Source organism: Scardinius erythrophthalmus (genome assembly GCF_964197995.2).
Source record: "Scardinius erythrophthalmus genome assembly, chromosome: 6".
Taxonomy (NCBI): domain Eukaryota; kingdom Metazoa; phylum Chordata; class Actinopteri; order Cypriniformes; family Leuciscidae; genus Scardinius; species Scardinius erythrophthalmus.
Window position 1 is genome coordinate 10760437 of NC_138226.1, and position 17797 is coordinate 10778233.

General features: G+C 36.6%; 1 protein-coding gene across 1 annotated transcript in view; it reads right to left on the reverse strand.

The window, feature by feature from the left end:
* cps1 (carbamoyl-phosphate synthase 1, mitochondrial) overlaps positions 1-16486 on the reverse strand; it is a gene marked incomplete at both ends in the record, with an annotated part of 40194 nt that extends 23708 nt beyond the window's left edge. Inside the window, 25 exon segments of the mRNA XM_081369037.1 lie at positions 1986-2167; positions 2316-2379; positions 2532-2597; positions 2695-2836; positions 5362-5480; positions 6977-7153; positions 7355-7553; positions 8535-8745; positions 9445-9589; positions 10188-10316; positions 10459-10616; positions 10704-10893; positions 12697-12792; positions 12896-12994; positions 13189-13266; positions 13706-13847; positions 14059-14165; positions 14463-14591; positions 14681-14770; positions 14846-14938; positions 15020-15076; positions 15158-15238; positions 15448-15598; positions 16091-16200; positions 16394-16486. Coding sequence (XP_081225163.1) covers positions 1986-2167; positions 2316-2379; positions 2532-2597; positions 2695-2836; positions 5362-5480; positions 6977-7153; positions 7355-7553; positions 8535-8745; positions 9445-9589; positions 10188-10316; positions 10459-10616; positions 10704-10893; positions 12697-12792; positions 12896-12994; positions 13189-13266; positions 13706-13847; positions 14059-14165; positions 14463-14591; positions 14681-14770; positions 14846-14938; positions 15020-15076; positions 15158-15238; positions 15448-15598; positions 16091-16200; positions 16394-16486 — 3108 coding nt within the window.
* Positions 16487-17797: the final 1311 nt, after the last annotated feature.

The following is a 17797-nucleotide window of genomic DNA, read 5'->3' on the forward strand; positions in this document are numbered from 1 at the left end:
GATAAATGCCTTATCTTGTAGAATGCACACTCAGCACTGCCATCCCATACTCACTGAGTACATGTGATCGTATATTTATATAGATACACACACACAATTACAATTTATTTCTCACATTTTTCTTCAATATCATGCAGCCCTTAAAATCCTCGAAAGTCAATAGTTGCATTTGTATTAATGTTATTAACACTATTATCTATCAAATTGTATTTCTGAATCATACTAGTATTTACTGCAGGAATTGTATGGTGAAATGATATTCTGAACATAACGTGTCTATTTGTCAGTTTTTTTAAAAAAAAATTTTGCTTAGAATCAAATGCTGTATGTTTGTGATTCTTTTTGAAATGGAGAAAATGAATGGAAAAAACAATTTCAAGAACCAATGCAGCTGAAAACATGGGCCATCATTGCATCATCTCTTTTTCGAAATGTGATGACACTTTAAAATACCAGCCCAAGCATTAAAAAATTCACATGCACTGGAAACACATGATCTTGTTTGTATAGCACACTGTGCATAAGCTGTGCACTGTGGTGTTAGTCTTGCTGTGATATTCATATTAAGACCATTGGCCCAGTCGGCTCTTGTCTACGGTCACACATTGCTACACATCAAAGAAGAAAATGAGGAATTGCTCGCACTCTACAGACAGTCTGTTGCCGTTTTTTATAGAAGACATTGCTACTTTTTCCACAGCAAGCATAATGGGGATAAAGTAACACATTTACTCGTATATACTTTCAGGCACAAGATAACAGATGAGTTTGAAACATTGTATTAAGCAGGTTCTTTCTTATAAGGCAGGGAACAAAATGGAAGAAAATCTATTCCCACAGTTTGAAGATGGTAGCATACAACTTGATAACAAGATATCAGACTTCTTTTTTTGGGATATAAGGATGGTGAACAAAAACAGGTTAAGTATAATATGAATGAATTTGCTTCATAGTAAGCTTAAAAATGTCTGTAAAGCATTTTACAGTATTTTTTCCACAATAATGTCAAAAGATATGCAATTGCTATGTCCACCAAACCAGTGTTGTTATGTTTAACTAAAACTTGTACTATTAAAAAATGTTTTCAGAACTGAAATAAAGCTGAAATAAAATGATGAAAAACTTATTTATTTCAGTTAATGGCTCTGTCCCAAATGACACACTTCATGGGTACTTTCGGTCTTGTGCCATTGTAAGTCCACAAGACTAAAAGTGGACATGAAGTGTGTCATTTGGGACAGAGCCATTAACTGAAATAAACTGAAAAGTACTAGAACTACTGAGAAAACAATAATTAGAAATACTTAGAAATATATAAAAAAAACTAATACAAATGATAAAAGCACATACTAAAATTACTAAAACTTAAACTGAAATAAAATAAAAATAAAAGCCAATTCAAAATATTAATCAATACTATAATAGTATATAAATAATAATAAAATAGCCCCGCACCAAACTCGGCACAGTTTTTCAGTCCGTTCTGACTTTTTTTTATCGTTTTCCCATTCCGTTCAATCAAATACATGTATATCCCCAAACAAATCCAACCAATCTATCTAATATCCCTATATGAAAAATAGATTTTAAAGTACTCAAACCACACAATGGAGGTTTAACCATGAACCTTTCTTAAACAGAGCTTTGTCAAGCAGTGCAAGCTAGCACAAATGTTTTAAGTTTCCTTTTCTACATGTTTTTTTATAAAATGCCAACAACCACAATGATTAACGGCACATTTTAAATTAACTACATTTATTAGTAATAATAATCGAACACACTGACTTAGCCCACCTATAAGCTTTTTAAACGTGGCTCATCCAATCAGATTTTAGATCACCTATACACTTTATAATAAATGTTTGCATGGCATTTTCAGAAATCGGACCATATCATAACAAATGCCCTTGTCAAACATGAAAGTGAATAATACCTTTCAGTTACCCAAATGCACCAGATGCACGGACTGAACTTTGACCTCTCACCTCCTGCTGTGTGATGTCCAGGATGCGCTCCAGGGTTAACTCCTCAAAGTACAGACGGTCACACTCATCAAAGTCCGTACTGACCGTCTCCGGGTTATGGTTCACCACCACTGTACGCTTGCCCATCTGTCTGAGGGCACGCATGCTTGACACAGCACACCAGTCAAACTCCACACTGCTGCCTATGGGGCAGTAGAGCGAAACACTGCCCTGACCCACTTTTGCACTAATTGCTCATTAAAACTAATGAAGACAATACATGAATGGATTGGTGTAAAGTGAAAACAAAAAAAATCAAAGGATGATTAGGTAAAAAGGAATAGAGCTCACCAATGTGATATGGACCACAACCCACAATCATGATACCATGATCCTTAAAATCCAAGTCATGCTCCTGTTGAAAGGGACAAAGAAATTGTTATATAATGTTTCCTTTGTGAACTAAAATCCTTAAAAAAAATTATGCTACTGTGGAGAAGCCTAGACAAAATATTTCCTGGCACTTCAATAAAAGACCCTACATAAAAGTTGGACAGACTGGTTTACCTGACCATGGTAAGTGCAATATAAGTAGTTGGTGGCTGCGGGGTATTCAGCAGCCAGTGTATCAATCTGAAAGTGAGCACAAAAGCCATTTATCATGAAGCCAGGTTTATCATAACCACTGGATCTCAATAATAAAAAGATATTTCTGCCAATAGGCTCAAACCTGTTTGACCCAAGGTCGGATGTTGTGGTTGAGCCTCAGCGCCCGAGCTTCTCCCTCTGAGATGTCCAGAGCCTGGCCAACCTGTCGGTCTGAGAAACCATCCCTCTTTGCCCTCAGAAGTAGATCTCTTGGCACTGTGGCGCTGAGGGTGCAAACAGCATTAAGAAACTCAACATGACACAAATGCGCTGACACAAAGTTTTCAGAATGTTAACTATTTAATGTTGCTCTGTACTGCTTGGTTACATAGCGTTTTCTGAGCTGGTTTTTAAATATATTTTGGTAAATATAAGCAAAATCATTAAAGGGAAAATGTTTTTCGGATAAATAGCAAACCGTAGACCTTTGATCATCAGAGAGTTCAAGCTACAGTGTACATGGAAGGAAAGAAAATCTCCCCCCAAAAAAAATCTTGCTAAAGATGCTTATTTTTAAATCAATACAACGTTTGAACAAAGATCAAAGGGAAATGGAATCAAAACTTGCAGATTTTTCTTTCTTAACATTCATGTTTCATAAGCTCTGCAATTCAGATAATCAAAACATCTGTTGCACTTTTTGATCTTAATGTGAAGAATAGTAGCTCTAAAACATTTTTTAGCTATGTATACAGCACTGAAGGCTTGCTGTATACAGTACATAGCTAAAAAATGTTTTAGAGCTACTATTGCATAGTAGAGCATATACTGGTCCTGGTTTAAATCTCGGTTTATTAACAAAGCAAAGAGCATTAAAACCAGCATGGGACAGCAGGAGTGTGAGACGGTAGCGTCGCAATGGAAAGAGACAACCAATCCTCACTATCCCACGCACAATATGTGAGACTTTACTTCATACTGCGCTTAAAGAGGTCAGCGCTCACCTGAAATGATTTTTGATCTTTAAGTGCTTAACTACAGTTCGTGCTCAAGGAAATGTGGCTATAACTCAAGATGCTGCTATTCTTGAGCAATGTACTGTATTACGAAGAACCATAAGCAAGGTTTTACCAGATTTGTGTATCTAATAAAATGAGATGTTGGTTATTTTATTAGCCATCTTCTGAGTAAGTGTAAGTGAATTATTAGAATACGACAGAATAAGACCATTAAGATGTTTTACATTGTGCCATTCTTTTTTTTTCTTTTTTTTATCACAGTTAAGCCTATTTTTCCTTACAAATTCTCATAATGCATCCAACAGTTTTATTTTTGTAATTCTCATTAGATTCTCATTACTTTAATAAATTATATCACATACTACATAAATAATATACACACAATGGCCACTTTATTAGGTTCACCTATTCAACTGCTGTTTAACACAAATATTTAATCAGCCAATCAGATGGCAGCAAATCAATGAATTTAGGGATGTAGACATGGTCAAGACTATCTACTGAAGTTCAAACTATGGAAGAAAAGTGATTTAAGTGACTTTGAACGTGGCATGGTTGTTGGTGCCAGACGGGATGGTCTGAGTATTTTTGAAACTGCTGAAACCATCTCTGGGGTTTACAGAGAATTGTATGAAAAGAAGAAAATATCCAGTGAGTGGCAGGTCTGTGGGCAAAAATGCCGTGTTGATGCCAGAGGTCACAGGAGAATGACCAGACTGGTTTGAGCTGATAGAAAGGCATCAGTAACTAAAATAACCACACATTACAACTAAGGTCCGCAGAAGAGCATCTCTGAATGCAACACGTTGAACAGAGGCAGACAGGCTACAGCAGCAGAAGATCACACCGGGTGCCACTCCTGTCAGCTAAGAACAGGAAACTGAGGCTACAACTCACATGGGCTCACCAAAATTGGACAATAGAAGATTGAAGAAATGTTGCCTGGTCTGAATAATCTGGATTTAGATAGTTGGGTCGGAATGTGGTGAAAACAACATGAAAGCATGGATCCATCCTGCTTTGTATCAGTGGTTTAGGCTGGTAGTGTAATGGTGTGGGGAAATTTTCTTGGCACACTTTGGGCCCCTAAGTACCAATTATGCATCGTTTAAACACCACAGCCAACCTGAGTATTATTACTGATCATGTCCATCCCTTTATGACCACAGTGTACCTTTCTTCTGATGGCTACTTCCATCTGGATAACACGCACCATGTCACAAAGCTCAAATCATCTTAAACTGGTTTCTTGAACATGGCAATGAGTTCACTATACTCAAATGTCATCCACAGTCACCAGATCCCAATCCAATAGAGAACCTTTGGGATGTGGTGGAATGGGAGATTCGCATCATGTGCAGCCGACAAATCAGCAGCAACTGCGTGATCGGATGCAATGCAACTATCATGTCGATATGGACCAAAATCTCTAAAAGATTGTTTCCAGCACCTTGTTGAATTTATGCCACAAGAATTAAGGCAGTTCTGAAGGCAAAAGGGAGTCCAGAAGGTGTACCTAATAAAGTTAGTGAGTATGAGTGTTGTATAATTCCAGTAATTAACACACTAATGAAAATTACTTTTTTGCATTCCAGAATATGTTGTGAAATTAGTTAATAATTTATCTGTTATATAATGTCACAATTTAAAAACAAAAATTAATAAAATAATTAAAATAAAAGGTGCTAAAAATTAAATTGTCAATTTATAGATAGATGACAGATAGATCTATTTTTTATTAGATTAATATCAGTTATGAGCGTCCGAATGTGACTGTTAATCTCTCTCACCTGTTATACTGACCCAGGTGCTGCTCCATCTCAGTGATGTGCCTCAGTTTGTGCAGGAACCATTTGTCTATAGCAGTGAGGTCATGGATCTGATCAACGGTCACACCACTGTGCAAGGCCTTGAGAAACAAAACAATCAACATAATGTCTAAAATCAGCAGACGATACTATAAATGCCATGAACATAAACAGGCTTTTCTAATAAATGATGGCGATCTACAAGAAATTGTTGGGTCATTGTTAAATGAGAAATAATGGCTCTTGATTGTTGGCTGTTAGCCTGCAGTGTCCCTTGAATACAGAGCAGAGCCCAATGAGCTGTAACTCGCTGTTGCCGTAGCGCTGTGATTGGGATGGGGGTCCTGGCCAATCAGGACACAGCACTTAATAGCCTGTCTGCTTAATAGGAGGCATAACCTGCTCTGAATGAAATTATGTGCCTGGAGACTAACATCAAACTCTAGTGCCACAAAAGCGAGACCAACCTTGAGAGTTATTGATGACTTGTGTCTTGACAGGATTTGGCCTATTATTCCTTAATAAATCTGCCAGCATCGATGCGTTCATTTGACACTCACATAACATGTTTTTTGATGAGAAGTTGGTTGGTTTCTCTTTAGGCAGCCAGGTAATTTTCCTTTTTAATGAACGTCCATTTGATACAGAGCAGTTTTGTATCATCCTAAAGGGGTTTATTTTGCAATAATGACCGGCTGACTACAGTACTACATTACCCTAGTACTGCACAGCTACAAAACAAGGTAATAAACAGGCACAAAACATTGATTTGAACTGAAACAGGAAAAGGAGAAGAAAGAGATCAACGAGAGCGACAAGAAACTAGGAAATTGGTGGCAAGCGACAATAGGTCAATTACACATATTAATGGACATCATACAAAAATAAATGACCACATAATGAGGTGACTGACCAATCACAGTCAAGGATTCTGTATAATAATTCTTTCAAACTAAGGTTTAGTTAAATAACCTATGGAAATATATAACTACCCTAACTTTTACACATTTACACACTTTTACATTTCAATTTCCTATGGTAGTTTTGCCATTTTCTTTGTCTGATAAATATATTATAGTTAACTTTAACATCGGTTTCAAAAGTACAATACAATTTAATAATTTTTTATTCAATAATCTTAGCTGAAACATGACACATAATTGATTATAAAATTGTTAAATCATATACACTACCATTCAAAAGTTTGGAGTTGGGAAGATTTTGTAATGTTTTTGAAAGAAGTCTCACCAATTTGATTAGATTTAATAGAAAAAACAGTAAATAACAGTAATATAGTCAAATATTACAATTTAAAATAACTTTTTTATATGTGATTTTATTTAAAAAAATAAATGTATTAATTAGTATATTTTCAATTAAATGCATTCTTTGCTGGATAAAAAAAAAACTTACTAGCCCCAAACGGTATAATGGTATAACCTGGACACAAAGATTTAGGACTGATGTAAAAACTGTTGTCTTATTCGCTCATAAATCATTAGTCTAAGTTAAACATGGCTGTCATATTGAGTTGAGCACAATCAGAATCTATCATCTAGACTGTAATGCACATCGCTTAATGCTCTGAGTCACAAACCTGGGCGAGGGAGAAGATACGAGTACTTGAAGGCATGGAAAACTCTCGCTGCGTGTCGTGCTGCTCTGCCCATGCTCTTTTCAGAGGCAGACGTGGTACAAAGCCGTCCACTGAGGGGTGGCACATTCGCAAAGCCTTCTGGATGCTCTCCTCGAAGGTTCGGCCAACTGCCATGACCTGTGAGGGGAGGAAATAAGAGGAAAGAATGGAGACGGGAGCCTTTTTTGCTTATTTCTGTAAATCAACAGCACTGAATTAACTGTGATACGGATTTAAAGAAAATTGGCAATAAAGAATTAAAATACTAATTCGGTCTTGGATTAGTTTTAATCTGTGCTAGAAAGCAGCAGTATTCGATTGCCATGACAACTGCTGCACCTCTCCAACACTCTTCATGGCACTGCCGATCTCCCGAGACATCCCTTGGAAGCGGTCCAGATCCCAGCGAGGGATTTTGGTGACAATGTAATCCAAACTGGGCTCAAAACAGGCCGTGGTCTGCTCCGATACTGCATTCTTTATGTCCGGCAGAGGAATGCCCAGAGCTAGTTTAGCAGCTACAAATGCTAGTGGGTACCTAATGAGAAAGGGTCAGAAAGCCGCCATGTCATATAATGGATAACATTATCTACAATAATAGAACAATAGTAACTTATAATTATTTAAAGTTCATCATACTCTAAAATTACATCTTTTAAGATCTCAGTCGTTTCTCCTAAACAGCAATGATATTTTGCAGAGAGCAAATTGTGAATGAGACCCCAGTAATTTCACATGTGTCTCCTCTAGCATTTCAAAAAAATCTCAGCAGTGTCCCAAACCATGTCCAGATTTGTCAATATAGCAAAGTCTGTAAAACTGCCAATGATCAAACTATTTAAGCTGTGATATCCATATATAACATCAATTATCTTACTTCTCAATTATCTTACTTTTTTCCTATTGGAATTTAAAAAATATTAATAAACCTAGACCTTAACATGATTTAAATAACAATGCTTTCCAAAATTCCCTCCATAATGATTTTCCGAAGAAAGGAAAATAATAATAATAGCCCCACATGGTATTAAAACTATTTTTGCCTCTTCACACTAATCTTTTTATAAGACAACAAAATCTGTTCAGTTTATTCCACACAATTGTGGCATCAATGCTTTCAAAATATATAGATTCATTTCACACTGAACAGACAGAGTGGTGGGTGGGTGTTTTTTAGAGTCTGGCTCTCAACATACATAGAACTTTGGCTGCAGTCAGTTCTCAATATTTTGGTGACAAAAAAACTCAAAACTAAAGACAGTGTGAAACTGACACCTTCAGTTGATCACAGGGAAACGTCTGTTTCTCAGGTAAATTTGAACCAAGCCAAAGCAATTTACACTCTTAAATCCGTACCATACCGCATTAAATAAACTCAAATACAACACAGTGAGGTGCCTAAAGACATACGGTAACTAACTGTGGCTTTACGGTGGCTACCCATAAAGCAGCATTTATGCTTATATACTTTAAAAATATGGATGTATTATTAAATAATTCTTTGGTGTGCAGATCTCACCCTGTAGCTTTGGACGCCAGTGCTGAGCTTCTGGAGAGGCGGGCATTCACCTCAATGATACAGTACTCCAGAGAGGACGGATTCAGGGCATACTGGATATTACACTCTCCCACAATGCCTAGATGACGCACCACCTTAATAGCGGTCTCTCTCAGCATGTGGTACTCCTCATTGGACAGAGTCTGGCTGGGTGCAACCACAATGGAGTCACCTTTGAGATGACCAGAAAGGGCTATTAACTGAAGCGCTTGAGGATTTTCAATGCATATGATGTGACTGGTGTTTAAATTAAAATGTCTTTAAGGTTTATGAATATGGACGTGTGTATGCTGGGGTCAATGACAAAAAAGGACGTACAAGACTATGAGGAGAAAAAGTGTTTTTAAAATCTAGTTCAACATGCATGTGACTACCATTTATAAAAAATGTAATCTTCAATTAAATTTCCAATCATTCATCCAGTCATTTTCATTCTCAAAAACAGTTTGCAACCATTGAGGTAAAAAGTAATAAAACATTTTCCTTACACCCAGAATACATTTAAGTTTTGAAAATATTGATTAAAGAAAATAATTAATTCTTTACATATTTCGTATTTTTTTTAATTACCAATATCATAGGTGTTTGACCAATTTGAAAGCCTAAACTAGCCTATATTATTCTATTAAAACACGCATTATTGAAATATTTCTAATATATAAATTAAAAAGTATAAATAATATTTTATATATATATAAATATATCAATTTTAAATATATATTTTATATATATAAATATATATTTATATATATTGTATATATATAATATATATAAAATAATAAAAAATTATGCAAAACTACTTTTTTTAATAAAAAATGTGTGTCTCATCACTGACACGTATGCATAAAAGATTTTATTCTACATGTGGTACCTGTGTGGATGCCCAGAGGGTCAAAGTTCTCCATATTGCAGACAGTGACACAGTTATCAGCGACATCTCTCACCACCTCATATTCCACTTCCTTCCAGCCCAGCAGGGACTTTTCCACCAGGATCTGCCTGCTCATGGCCAGGGCCTGTAACAGAACAGAGTTAAAGAGTGAAAGGACTTAACCCACTTTCATCATGCCAAACCATCTAGAAAGCGTCCATATCATAGGGAATCAAAATTTCCTTGATCTTCTTGAGATAAAAGAGTTTACTATGAACACATACCGTAACTTTCAGAGCTCATGCTTCATACCCAGTAAAAAAGGCTATTTATTAAGACCCTAAGCTGCAAAAATGTAGGTTTAATGATACATGAAGCATTTGAAAAATATATTGGACCTGACAGCAAACCCAAAGCAGACATATAAGTTAGAAACATATTTAAATAGGAGAAATCATCAAAAAATTATCATTAATTATTATTATTAATTAAAAAATATTTGGCACAAAAAAAAAACATTATTAGTGGACACTGGGGGGAAAACTAAAAGAAAAGAAAAACGTACAACATGACCTCTTAAATCAAACATGAAACAATCTTTAAAAAAATCTCTCTGTTCAGGAGCAAACATTAAGCAATTTTTACTCTATAATTGACCATAAAGCAGATAATATTTAAATTCAGAGCATCAACATGAATAGAAATAATTAACATCATGTTGTGTGATGTTTTACAGTGCTTACCTTGCGAGCGGTGTCCTCTAGCTTCTCTCTATTAGCACACAGGCCTGAACCCAGGCCACCCAGGGCATAAGCTGATCTCAGCATGACTGGGTAGCCAATCTCCTCTGCTGCCTTCAAGGCATCTGCCACCTTCCAGACAAAAAGAATCATAATCACAGACAAATATCTACTCAAACAGTGTCCAACTGTAGCATTTACTTTGAAAAGTTTCTCTGAAACCTCAAATAAGACAGCATCACAACTTTGAGCAGTACCACATTTTCCATCTCACCGTTTTAACAGCAATACTGGGAGCAATCTTTTCATTGATCTCCATTAGTTTATCTGAAAAGAGTTGCCGATCCTCAGTGGCCATGATGGACTCTACAGATGTGCCCAAAACCTGCACTCCATACTTCTGCAGGACGCCACTCTGAAAGAGCTCCACACCTGGGACCATGGACAGGAACATAATGTACCATCAATCAATCCTTTCAGTCCTGTTAAATTCGGTAAAGTGTAATGCTGATTGCTCACCGCAGTTGAGAGCCGTCTGTCCACCCATGGAGAGCAGGATGCCGTCGGGTCGCTCTGCTCTGATCACCTCTGACACAAATTGAGGAGTGACGGGCAGGAAGTACACAGTGTCTGCCTGCTTGGTGCCAACCTCGTTAGTTTGTACAGAGGCAATGTTGGGGTTAATCAAAACTGTTTGCAAGTTTTCCTCCTGTAGACAGAAACAAGAAGCACTGCTGTGAGAAAGAACACCTGTACTGTTGTTTCAACTAGGTCAGTGGTTCTCAAACTGTGGTACTCTGGAAATGTACAACTCTTTAATAAAAAGCATAGAATTCATTTATTATTTTTATTATTAATATTTACAATCCTAGACACACACGTGCTAAAACTAACATGATTAAAAATTATATTCTGTTATTGAAATTAAATATGAATTAAAATATTACTATATATGTATTGTTACAAATATATGTTACAATATATGTATTGTAAAATATTACAAAAAATGTATTGTTGCCTTGGCATCTAACTGAAATCATTTTAAGTTGAAGTACTAAAATTACTAAAACAAATACAAATACATTTATTAAATAGAACGATTAAACAAGTCTAATAAAATATATGACAAAAGCATATTACTCAAACTGAAACTAAAAAGCACAAAATTGCCCAAACTGAAACTAAAAATAAAATAGAAAAAAAATCAAAAAAATCAAAAATAAAAATAAAAGCTAATTAAAAAAATCGCTAAGTATTAGAATAGTATATAAATAATACTAAAATAACACTAACATGTGATATGAGATTTTAAAATTTAAAGATTTTAATTAATCAAAGCATGGCATTATGTGTTACTAACAGCCCTTAAAGGAGAACTCCGGTCAATTTTAACATTGAGCTCATTTTTTTGTAAATTTGGAGTGCTGTCAGTACAGAGAACAACGACAAAATTCGGTGTTGCCTACACCGTGTTATCCTCTTTTTAAAATTTGCACCCTGTTGACTTCAATGGGGCAAGTTTTAAACCTGCTTTTAGCCTCTTAACATCCTTGATGTGTCATTACAAGTGCCCAGCCCATGTGATTGATCACGGGTGAATCTGACTGCAGTAGATGTGAAAGATATGAATAAAAGTGATGTTAATTCAGCCAGCGCACATACCTGTATTTACTTCCTGTTTTCGGTCGAAGTCCACAGTAGTCGATTGTCGAGTTCACACGCGTCATCATAGGTAACTAAGCAACAGTGGAGACTCAGACTGTCAGCTGTCAGCCGATGACGGTGCTCGACAATCGACTACTGTGGACTTCGACCGAAAACAGGAAGTAAATACAGGTATGTGCGCTGGCTGAATTAGCATCATTTTTATTCATATCTTTCACATCTACTACAGTCAGATTCACCCGTGATCACTCTGAAGGAATCACTCACATTAGCTGTGCACTTGTAATGACACATCAAGGATGTTAAGAGGCTAAAAGCAGGTTTAAAACTTGCCCCATTGAAGTCAACAGGGTGCAAATTTTAAAAAGAGGATAACACGGTGTAGGCAACACCGATTTTTGTCGTTGTTCTCTGTACTGACAGCACTCCAAATTTACAAAACAATTAGCTCAATGTTAAAATTGACCGGAGTTCTCCTTTAAGATTGTCGTTTTGGATGATGGTGTGCTAATGTCCCAACCAGCTTTACCAGCAATACTTCCTTGGTCAACCAGATTTACCACAAAACATTTTTGCTGGTGAACACATCTATGTTTAGTCAATTGACAACAAACAAGCACTAACTTACATACACAATCTTGAACCTTCAAAAAATTATTCTAAGGCCTAAACAATATCAAAAAGACTCTATTTGCTTTTATAAATGCTTATAAAAGCAGGGGCAGCATGACTGTGAAAAGGTGGTACTTGGATGGTCTGACTTGGTACTTGGCCTGAAAGGTCTGAGAAGGACTGAACTAAGTCAATGCAAAAAGGTAGAACCCACAAAATAAACAAAACAGCTCACCTTCATTGCTTTGACAGCCTGGGATCCTGAATAGTCAAACTCTCCAGCCTGACCAATGGACAGGCCTCCAGACCCCAGCACCAGCACTTTGGATACCTGGATAAAACAAGGACAACAAACAAGTGTCTGTTTCTGTACTGTACTCAACACAACGTGACAGCAGAGAGGACTTCCAACTTATGTAGTTTGTCTCCCCCACCTGGATTCTCTGAGGAACAGCAGGTTTCTTTGGCATCACAGATGCGATGCTCCCCTCCTTCCCCTTCCTTATCAGAGAGATGAAAGCATCAAACAGGAACTATAAAAGATAATTGAAGAAAGTGTTTAAGTACACTGGCTGGTTTTTAATGAAATAATCAGCACCCCGCTGTGTAGGGCAGTCATGTATGAATCCCTATGGAGGATTCAACACAACATGATCAAGAGAGGACATTCAGCCATGAAAAACAAAAAGATCAGACTCTTCACAATCCTCTGACAGTGCTGCGGTACCTCTGTGTCTGTGGGTCCTCCCTTGGCCTCAGGGTGAAACTGCGCTGTGAACACTGGCTTGGTATTATGCATAATGCCCTGGAAGAGTAGAAGAGAAAACAGTGTTCGAAGTTAACCTAGATTCGTCTAAAAGCAAAACGAAAGGTTTTTACAAATATGAATTCTTTCTATAAGAGTTAATTATCAATAAAGACAGACACTATAGTAGTCAAACCAGTAAGGATGTGTTACTTTAAAGGAGATCAACCACAGAAGTGAAATGCATCACTAAAAAACCTTACAGGCACTTTTAATTAATTTTTCCACAGTCAGTCACAGTTAAAGTGATAGATCATCCAACAATGACAACACTTTTGAGTCTGACAGAAAGACTCCCCTTTACTTTCATTATATGGAAAAATTCACATTTTCACTCATGCTCCGTGGAAGAGAGAAGGTTAAACAGGTTTGAAACGACATAAGGATGAGGAATTTAAATAGTTTTGGGTGAAGCATTCCTTTTAGGTTAAATCCAGACCTCATTAGTTCCATCATTTGCGTTGGTGAAGAGAGGACTCCAGCCTGGAGGTAGAGACTCGCTGTCTATGCCATACCCATGATTCTGAGCTGTGATGAAAGCTTGGCCCGTCATCACGTTCACAACTGGCTGGTTTTGGCCTCTGCAAAAAAATCTTTTTAATTAGTCTAAGGTTACAAATGACAAAAGTTATGCTTTCTCTTCTTCTGCCATGGTATTTTTTGCCTTGAATTCCATTTCCAGACCCACATGAAATCAAATTTGACAGTAAATTTGACTATGTACCAGATTATATAGCAGACATTAATAATAATAATAATAATAATAATAATAATAATAATAATAATTAGTACCTGTTTCCCATTGGTAGTTTATAAGACTGTGCACCAGCTGCCAGAGCTGTGATTTGATTCCCCATACAAATACCAAACACTGGCTGAGGACGGTCACTTTCCAGCACCTGAAGGTCAATATGATGGCGGGATGAAAGATGAGCAGTGACAATTTATTAATTTTCAAATTCCCATATTAGTTTACATAGCTAAACTTAATCTTTTTTTCACTTGTTTTCTAATGTAAATGTTTTCTTTTTGTAGACTACTTTACTTCTGTAATGTAATATATTTCCAAGGAAACCAGCACATTAAATTAAAAAATACCAGTGTGGCCTAATTGATGTCAGCAGAAAATGAAAGTTGTTTCAGATGAATGATTCCAAATAAATTGTTCAAAACAATGAGAATATTATCTATCATACCTTGCGAACATTTTGAATCAAGGTCTTTGCCAGTAAAGGATCTCCTGGGCCGTTGGAAATGAAGAGACCGTCATACTCCAAACTCATCAGGTCTTGGTCCCATGGCACTAAATGCACCTCTGCTCCATGCTATGATATAAAAATGAAAAGATTTGAAATCTGATTAGCTATAATGTCTATTGCCTCCACAGAAGAAGACCACAGCCACAATCCCCTACCTTGACAAGTAGTCTTATAATATTGTGCTTGATTCCACAGTCAACAGCAACCACTTTGATTGGGTTACCTTTCCCAAACACTTGAATATCCTTAAAGCAGGAAGAGACATGGTGAACACTCACTGAAAATGCAGTGAAAGCAATTTGATCGAGTATGCAGGTTACCTTGGTAGAGACCTCAGCCACTAGATTCCGTTGGTTAGGGTCTGTGATCTCCACTTGCTGACCATCAAATTCAATCTTACCCAAAACGGTACCCTTATTAAAGGAAAGAAATAGGAACCTTCAGAATGTATTTAGGACAAACTGTGCATACTTCAAAGTAGTGTAAATTCTGACCTTGTCTCTTATGATCTTTGTCAGCATCCTGGTATCTATCCCAAAAAGTGCTGGCACCTGCAATTAAAAAAAAAAAAAACAAAAAAAAAACGCTTTAAATACTGTAAGTAAGTATAAGTAGAATATATGGAAACACACCTTCTCCTCTTGAAGCCACTGTGCCAGTGATTTTACAGAGTTCCAGTGACTGTACTCATGACTGTAGTCCTGAACCAGCAATCCTGACACCTTCCAACAACAAATACATGGAAAAAAACAATCACGACTGCAGATAAGGGTAGAATATATATTAACATTTATATATTTGGCTGACAATTTTATCCAAAAGTGACTTATACTGCATTCAAGGTATATATTTTATCAGTTTGTGTATTCCCTAATAATCAAACGCATGTTTTTCGCATTGCTAGTACTGTACGTGCTGCACAGCTCACCTGAATGCGATCAGACTCCACATTTTTCTTCAGTCCCAGTTCATCCAGCTCCTGTGTGTTGGGAACACCATAGTTTCCCACAATGGGGTAGGTGAGGGTCAGGATCTGCCCTCTGTAACTGGGGTCTGTCAGAGCTTCAGGATAGCTGGAGAGATGATAAACAAACTTTAAGATGCTTAAAGTCAGCATCAAACTAAACTTGCTACAGTCTTTTCTTGCCTATTGTGATGTATATCCAAGTGAAATGGCTTCTGGAACAAGGAGCAAGGAAAAAATGTACGGCGGGATCATTGTGGTTTGCTATTGCTGCGATCTCAATGTTCGCCCTCTTGCCAAAAAACACGTCAAGAGGGAGGGGAAGTTATTTTGATTAAAGATTACAAGGGCACATGAATTTAAAAGAATAAATCATTTATAATAAATACTGCAATCATATACTCTAAAAATACAAGAACTGTCCATTTTGATTGCATGGTGACTTAAAGCTAAAATCACAGTAACCTCTTATTGACTTGACAAAGTAACTGGTTGATTACATTAGTGTTGCCACTGATTAGTTATCTGGAAAGTTGTTTCTTTTGCACTTTTCCACAGCTGCCAAAACACATATGACCATATTCAGAGGGTCCCTTCTTACCCAACTAGTCCTGTGTTGAAGACCAGCTCTCCAGCTGCAGATTGATCATGACCAAAGGAGTATCCCTTTATCTTGGTCCCATCTTCAAGCACCAGGTGTGCAGTCTGAGTCTGGACAGTAGACTAAATTTAGGCAACAAATGCGTCTGAGGCAAGAAATTCATGATGTGCAACGTGAAGCAAAATTTGAGGCAGATTTCCAGGATTTTTGACTGTCATGACACAGTTAATTTTTCACAAAAGCTTTCTTACATCATATCATGTAAATTAATGCGCTCAACCATATAACTCAAAGATAACACACCTTAAAGCTGAGCAACCTCGTTGATGTTCTCCAGTTGCGCCATCCCAGCCTCAGTGTTTTGGCAACTCCACAGACAGTTAAGATTTTTGACATATTCTGTCCAAAAATGTGGTTTTCTCCTTACAATATGCGCTATTTTCAAACTATGTGTGAATATCTACTTGAAATGGGTTTAAAATACTTCCAACCACCGGTGAACACTACACAGCGCGCTCCGTCCACCTGCTGCCGCTGTGTAAAGTTAGAGATGGAGAGCACGAGAACACTCTCATCGCTTACTCAACGCGCTGTGCTCTGATTGGTCAGTTTCACTTCGACGGCAGAAGACGATGCAGGTAATTATTGAATAACTGTTGCTATTATCAGCGATTCAAGAATGTAAATCATATATAGAACTCCTTGTAAAATAAAGCATGACCAAACACTTAAACTTTGATGCCATATTTTCAAATATATTTCATTAAAAACTGTTTTTATGTTTAACTGAAGCTGAAATTATTATTATTATTATTATTATTATTATTATTTGAAATTATTATTATTATTATTTAAGTGTTAAGTTGCCTTAAGTTGCCTTGGCAACTAAATGAAATAAGTTTACTATGAAGTACTAAAATGACTAAAACTGAAAAAATCACCTTAATATAACATTTAAAAAACTATATAAATTGACAAAAGATAACAAATTACTAAAACTTAAACTAAAATTAAAATAAAAAAAGTTAATTTTGAAGTTACTTTTGAAGTTAATTCAAAATATTAATAAATGCTATAATAGTTATAAATAATACCAAAATTAATAATGAAAAGACATGCAACATCCACATTAAGTAGATTTATAGTAAAACCATAACATCTATTAAACTTAAATTATCACCAAAAATATAAAATAATAAAATATCATATAAATATATAAATCTGTTTAGTACTGCATTTAAGTTGCACTTCAGCCATATTGCGTCACTGTCCATATAATTCAAACAAAACCTTGCATCAGTCTGCATGCCAGTGCAGACCACAGGCTAAAGCAAATGTCATATGTTGTATTAAGGGTTTTTAAAAGGAAGCTCTAATATGCCGTTTAAAGGAGAAGCACACAGACTTCTGATGAAACTATAGCACTTCCTAACCATGCATTCACATTTGCAACCCTGATCCACAGTTTGCTACAGTGAGCAAATCCCTGCTCTTTTCCTCTCCTTCTGACAATAGCGAGAGCCCCTATCAGGGGATTAATGCTGGTGCAGGACTTTGCTGAGCATGCTGGGAGGGCTCAGTTCAAAGGCCGTCACTCTGGTGGATTCAGCAGTCTGTCAGAAACAGCACATAATGTGCTTCACCATTCAGCAAAGACAAAGTCTTCAGACAGGAACAATATACGGTACATCAACTGTGGCTGTGGCA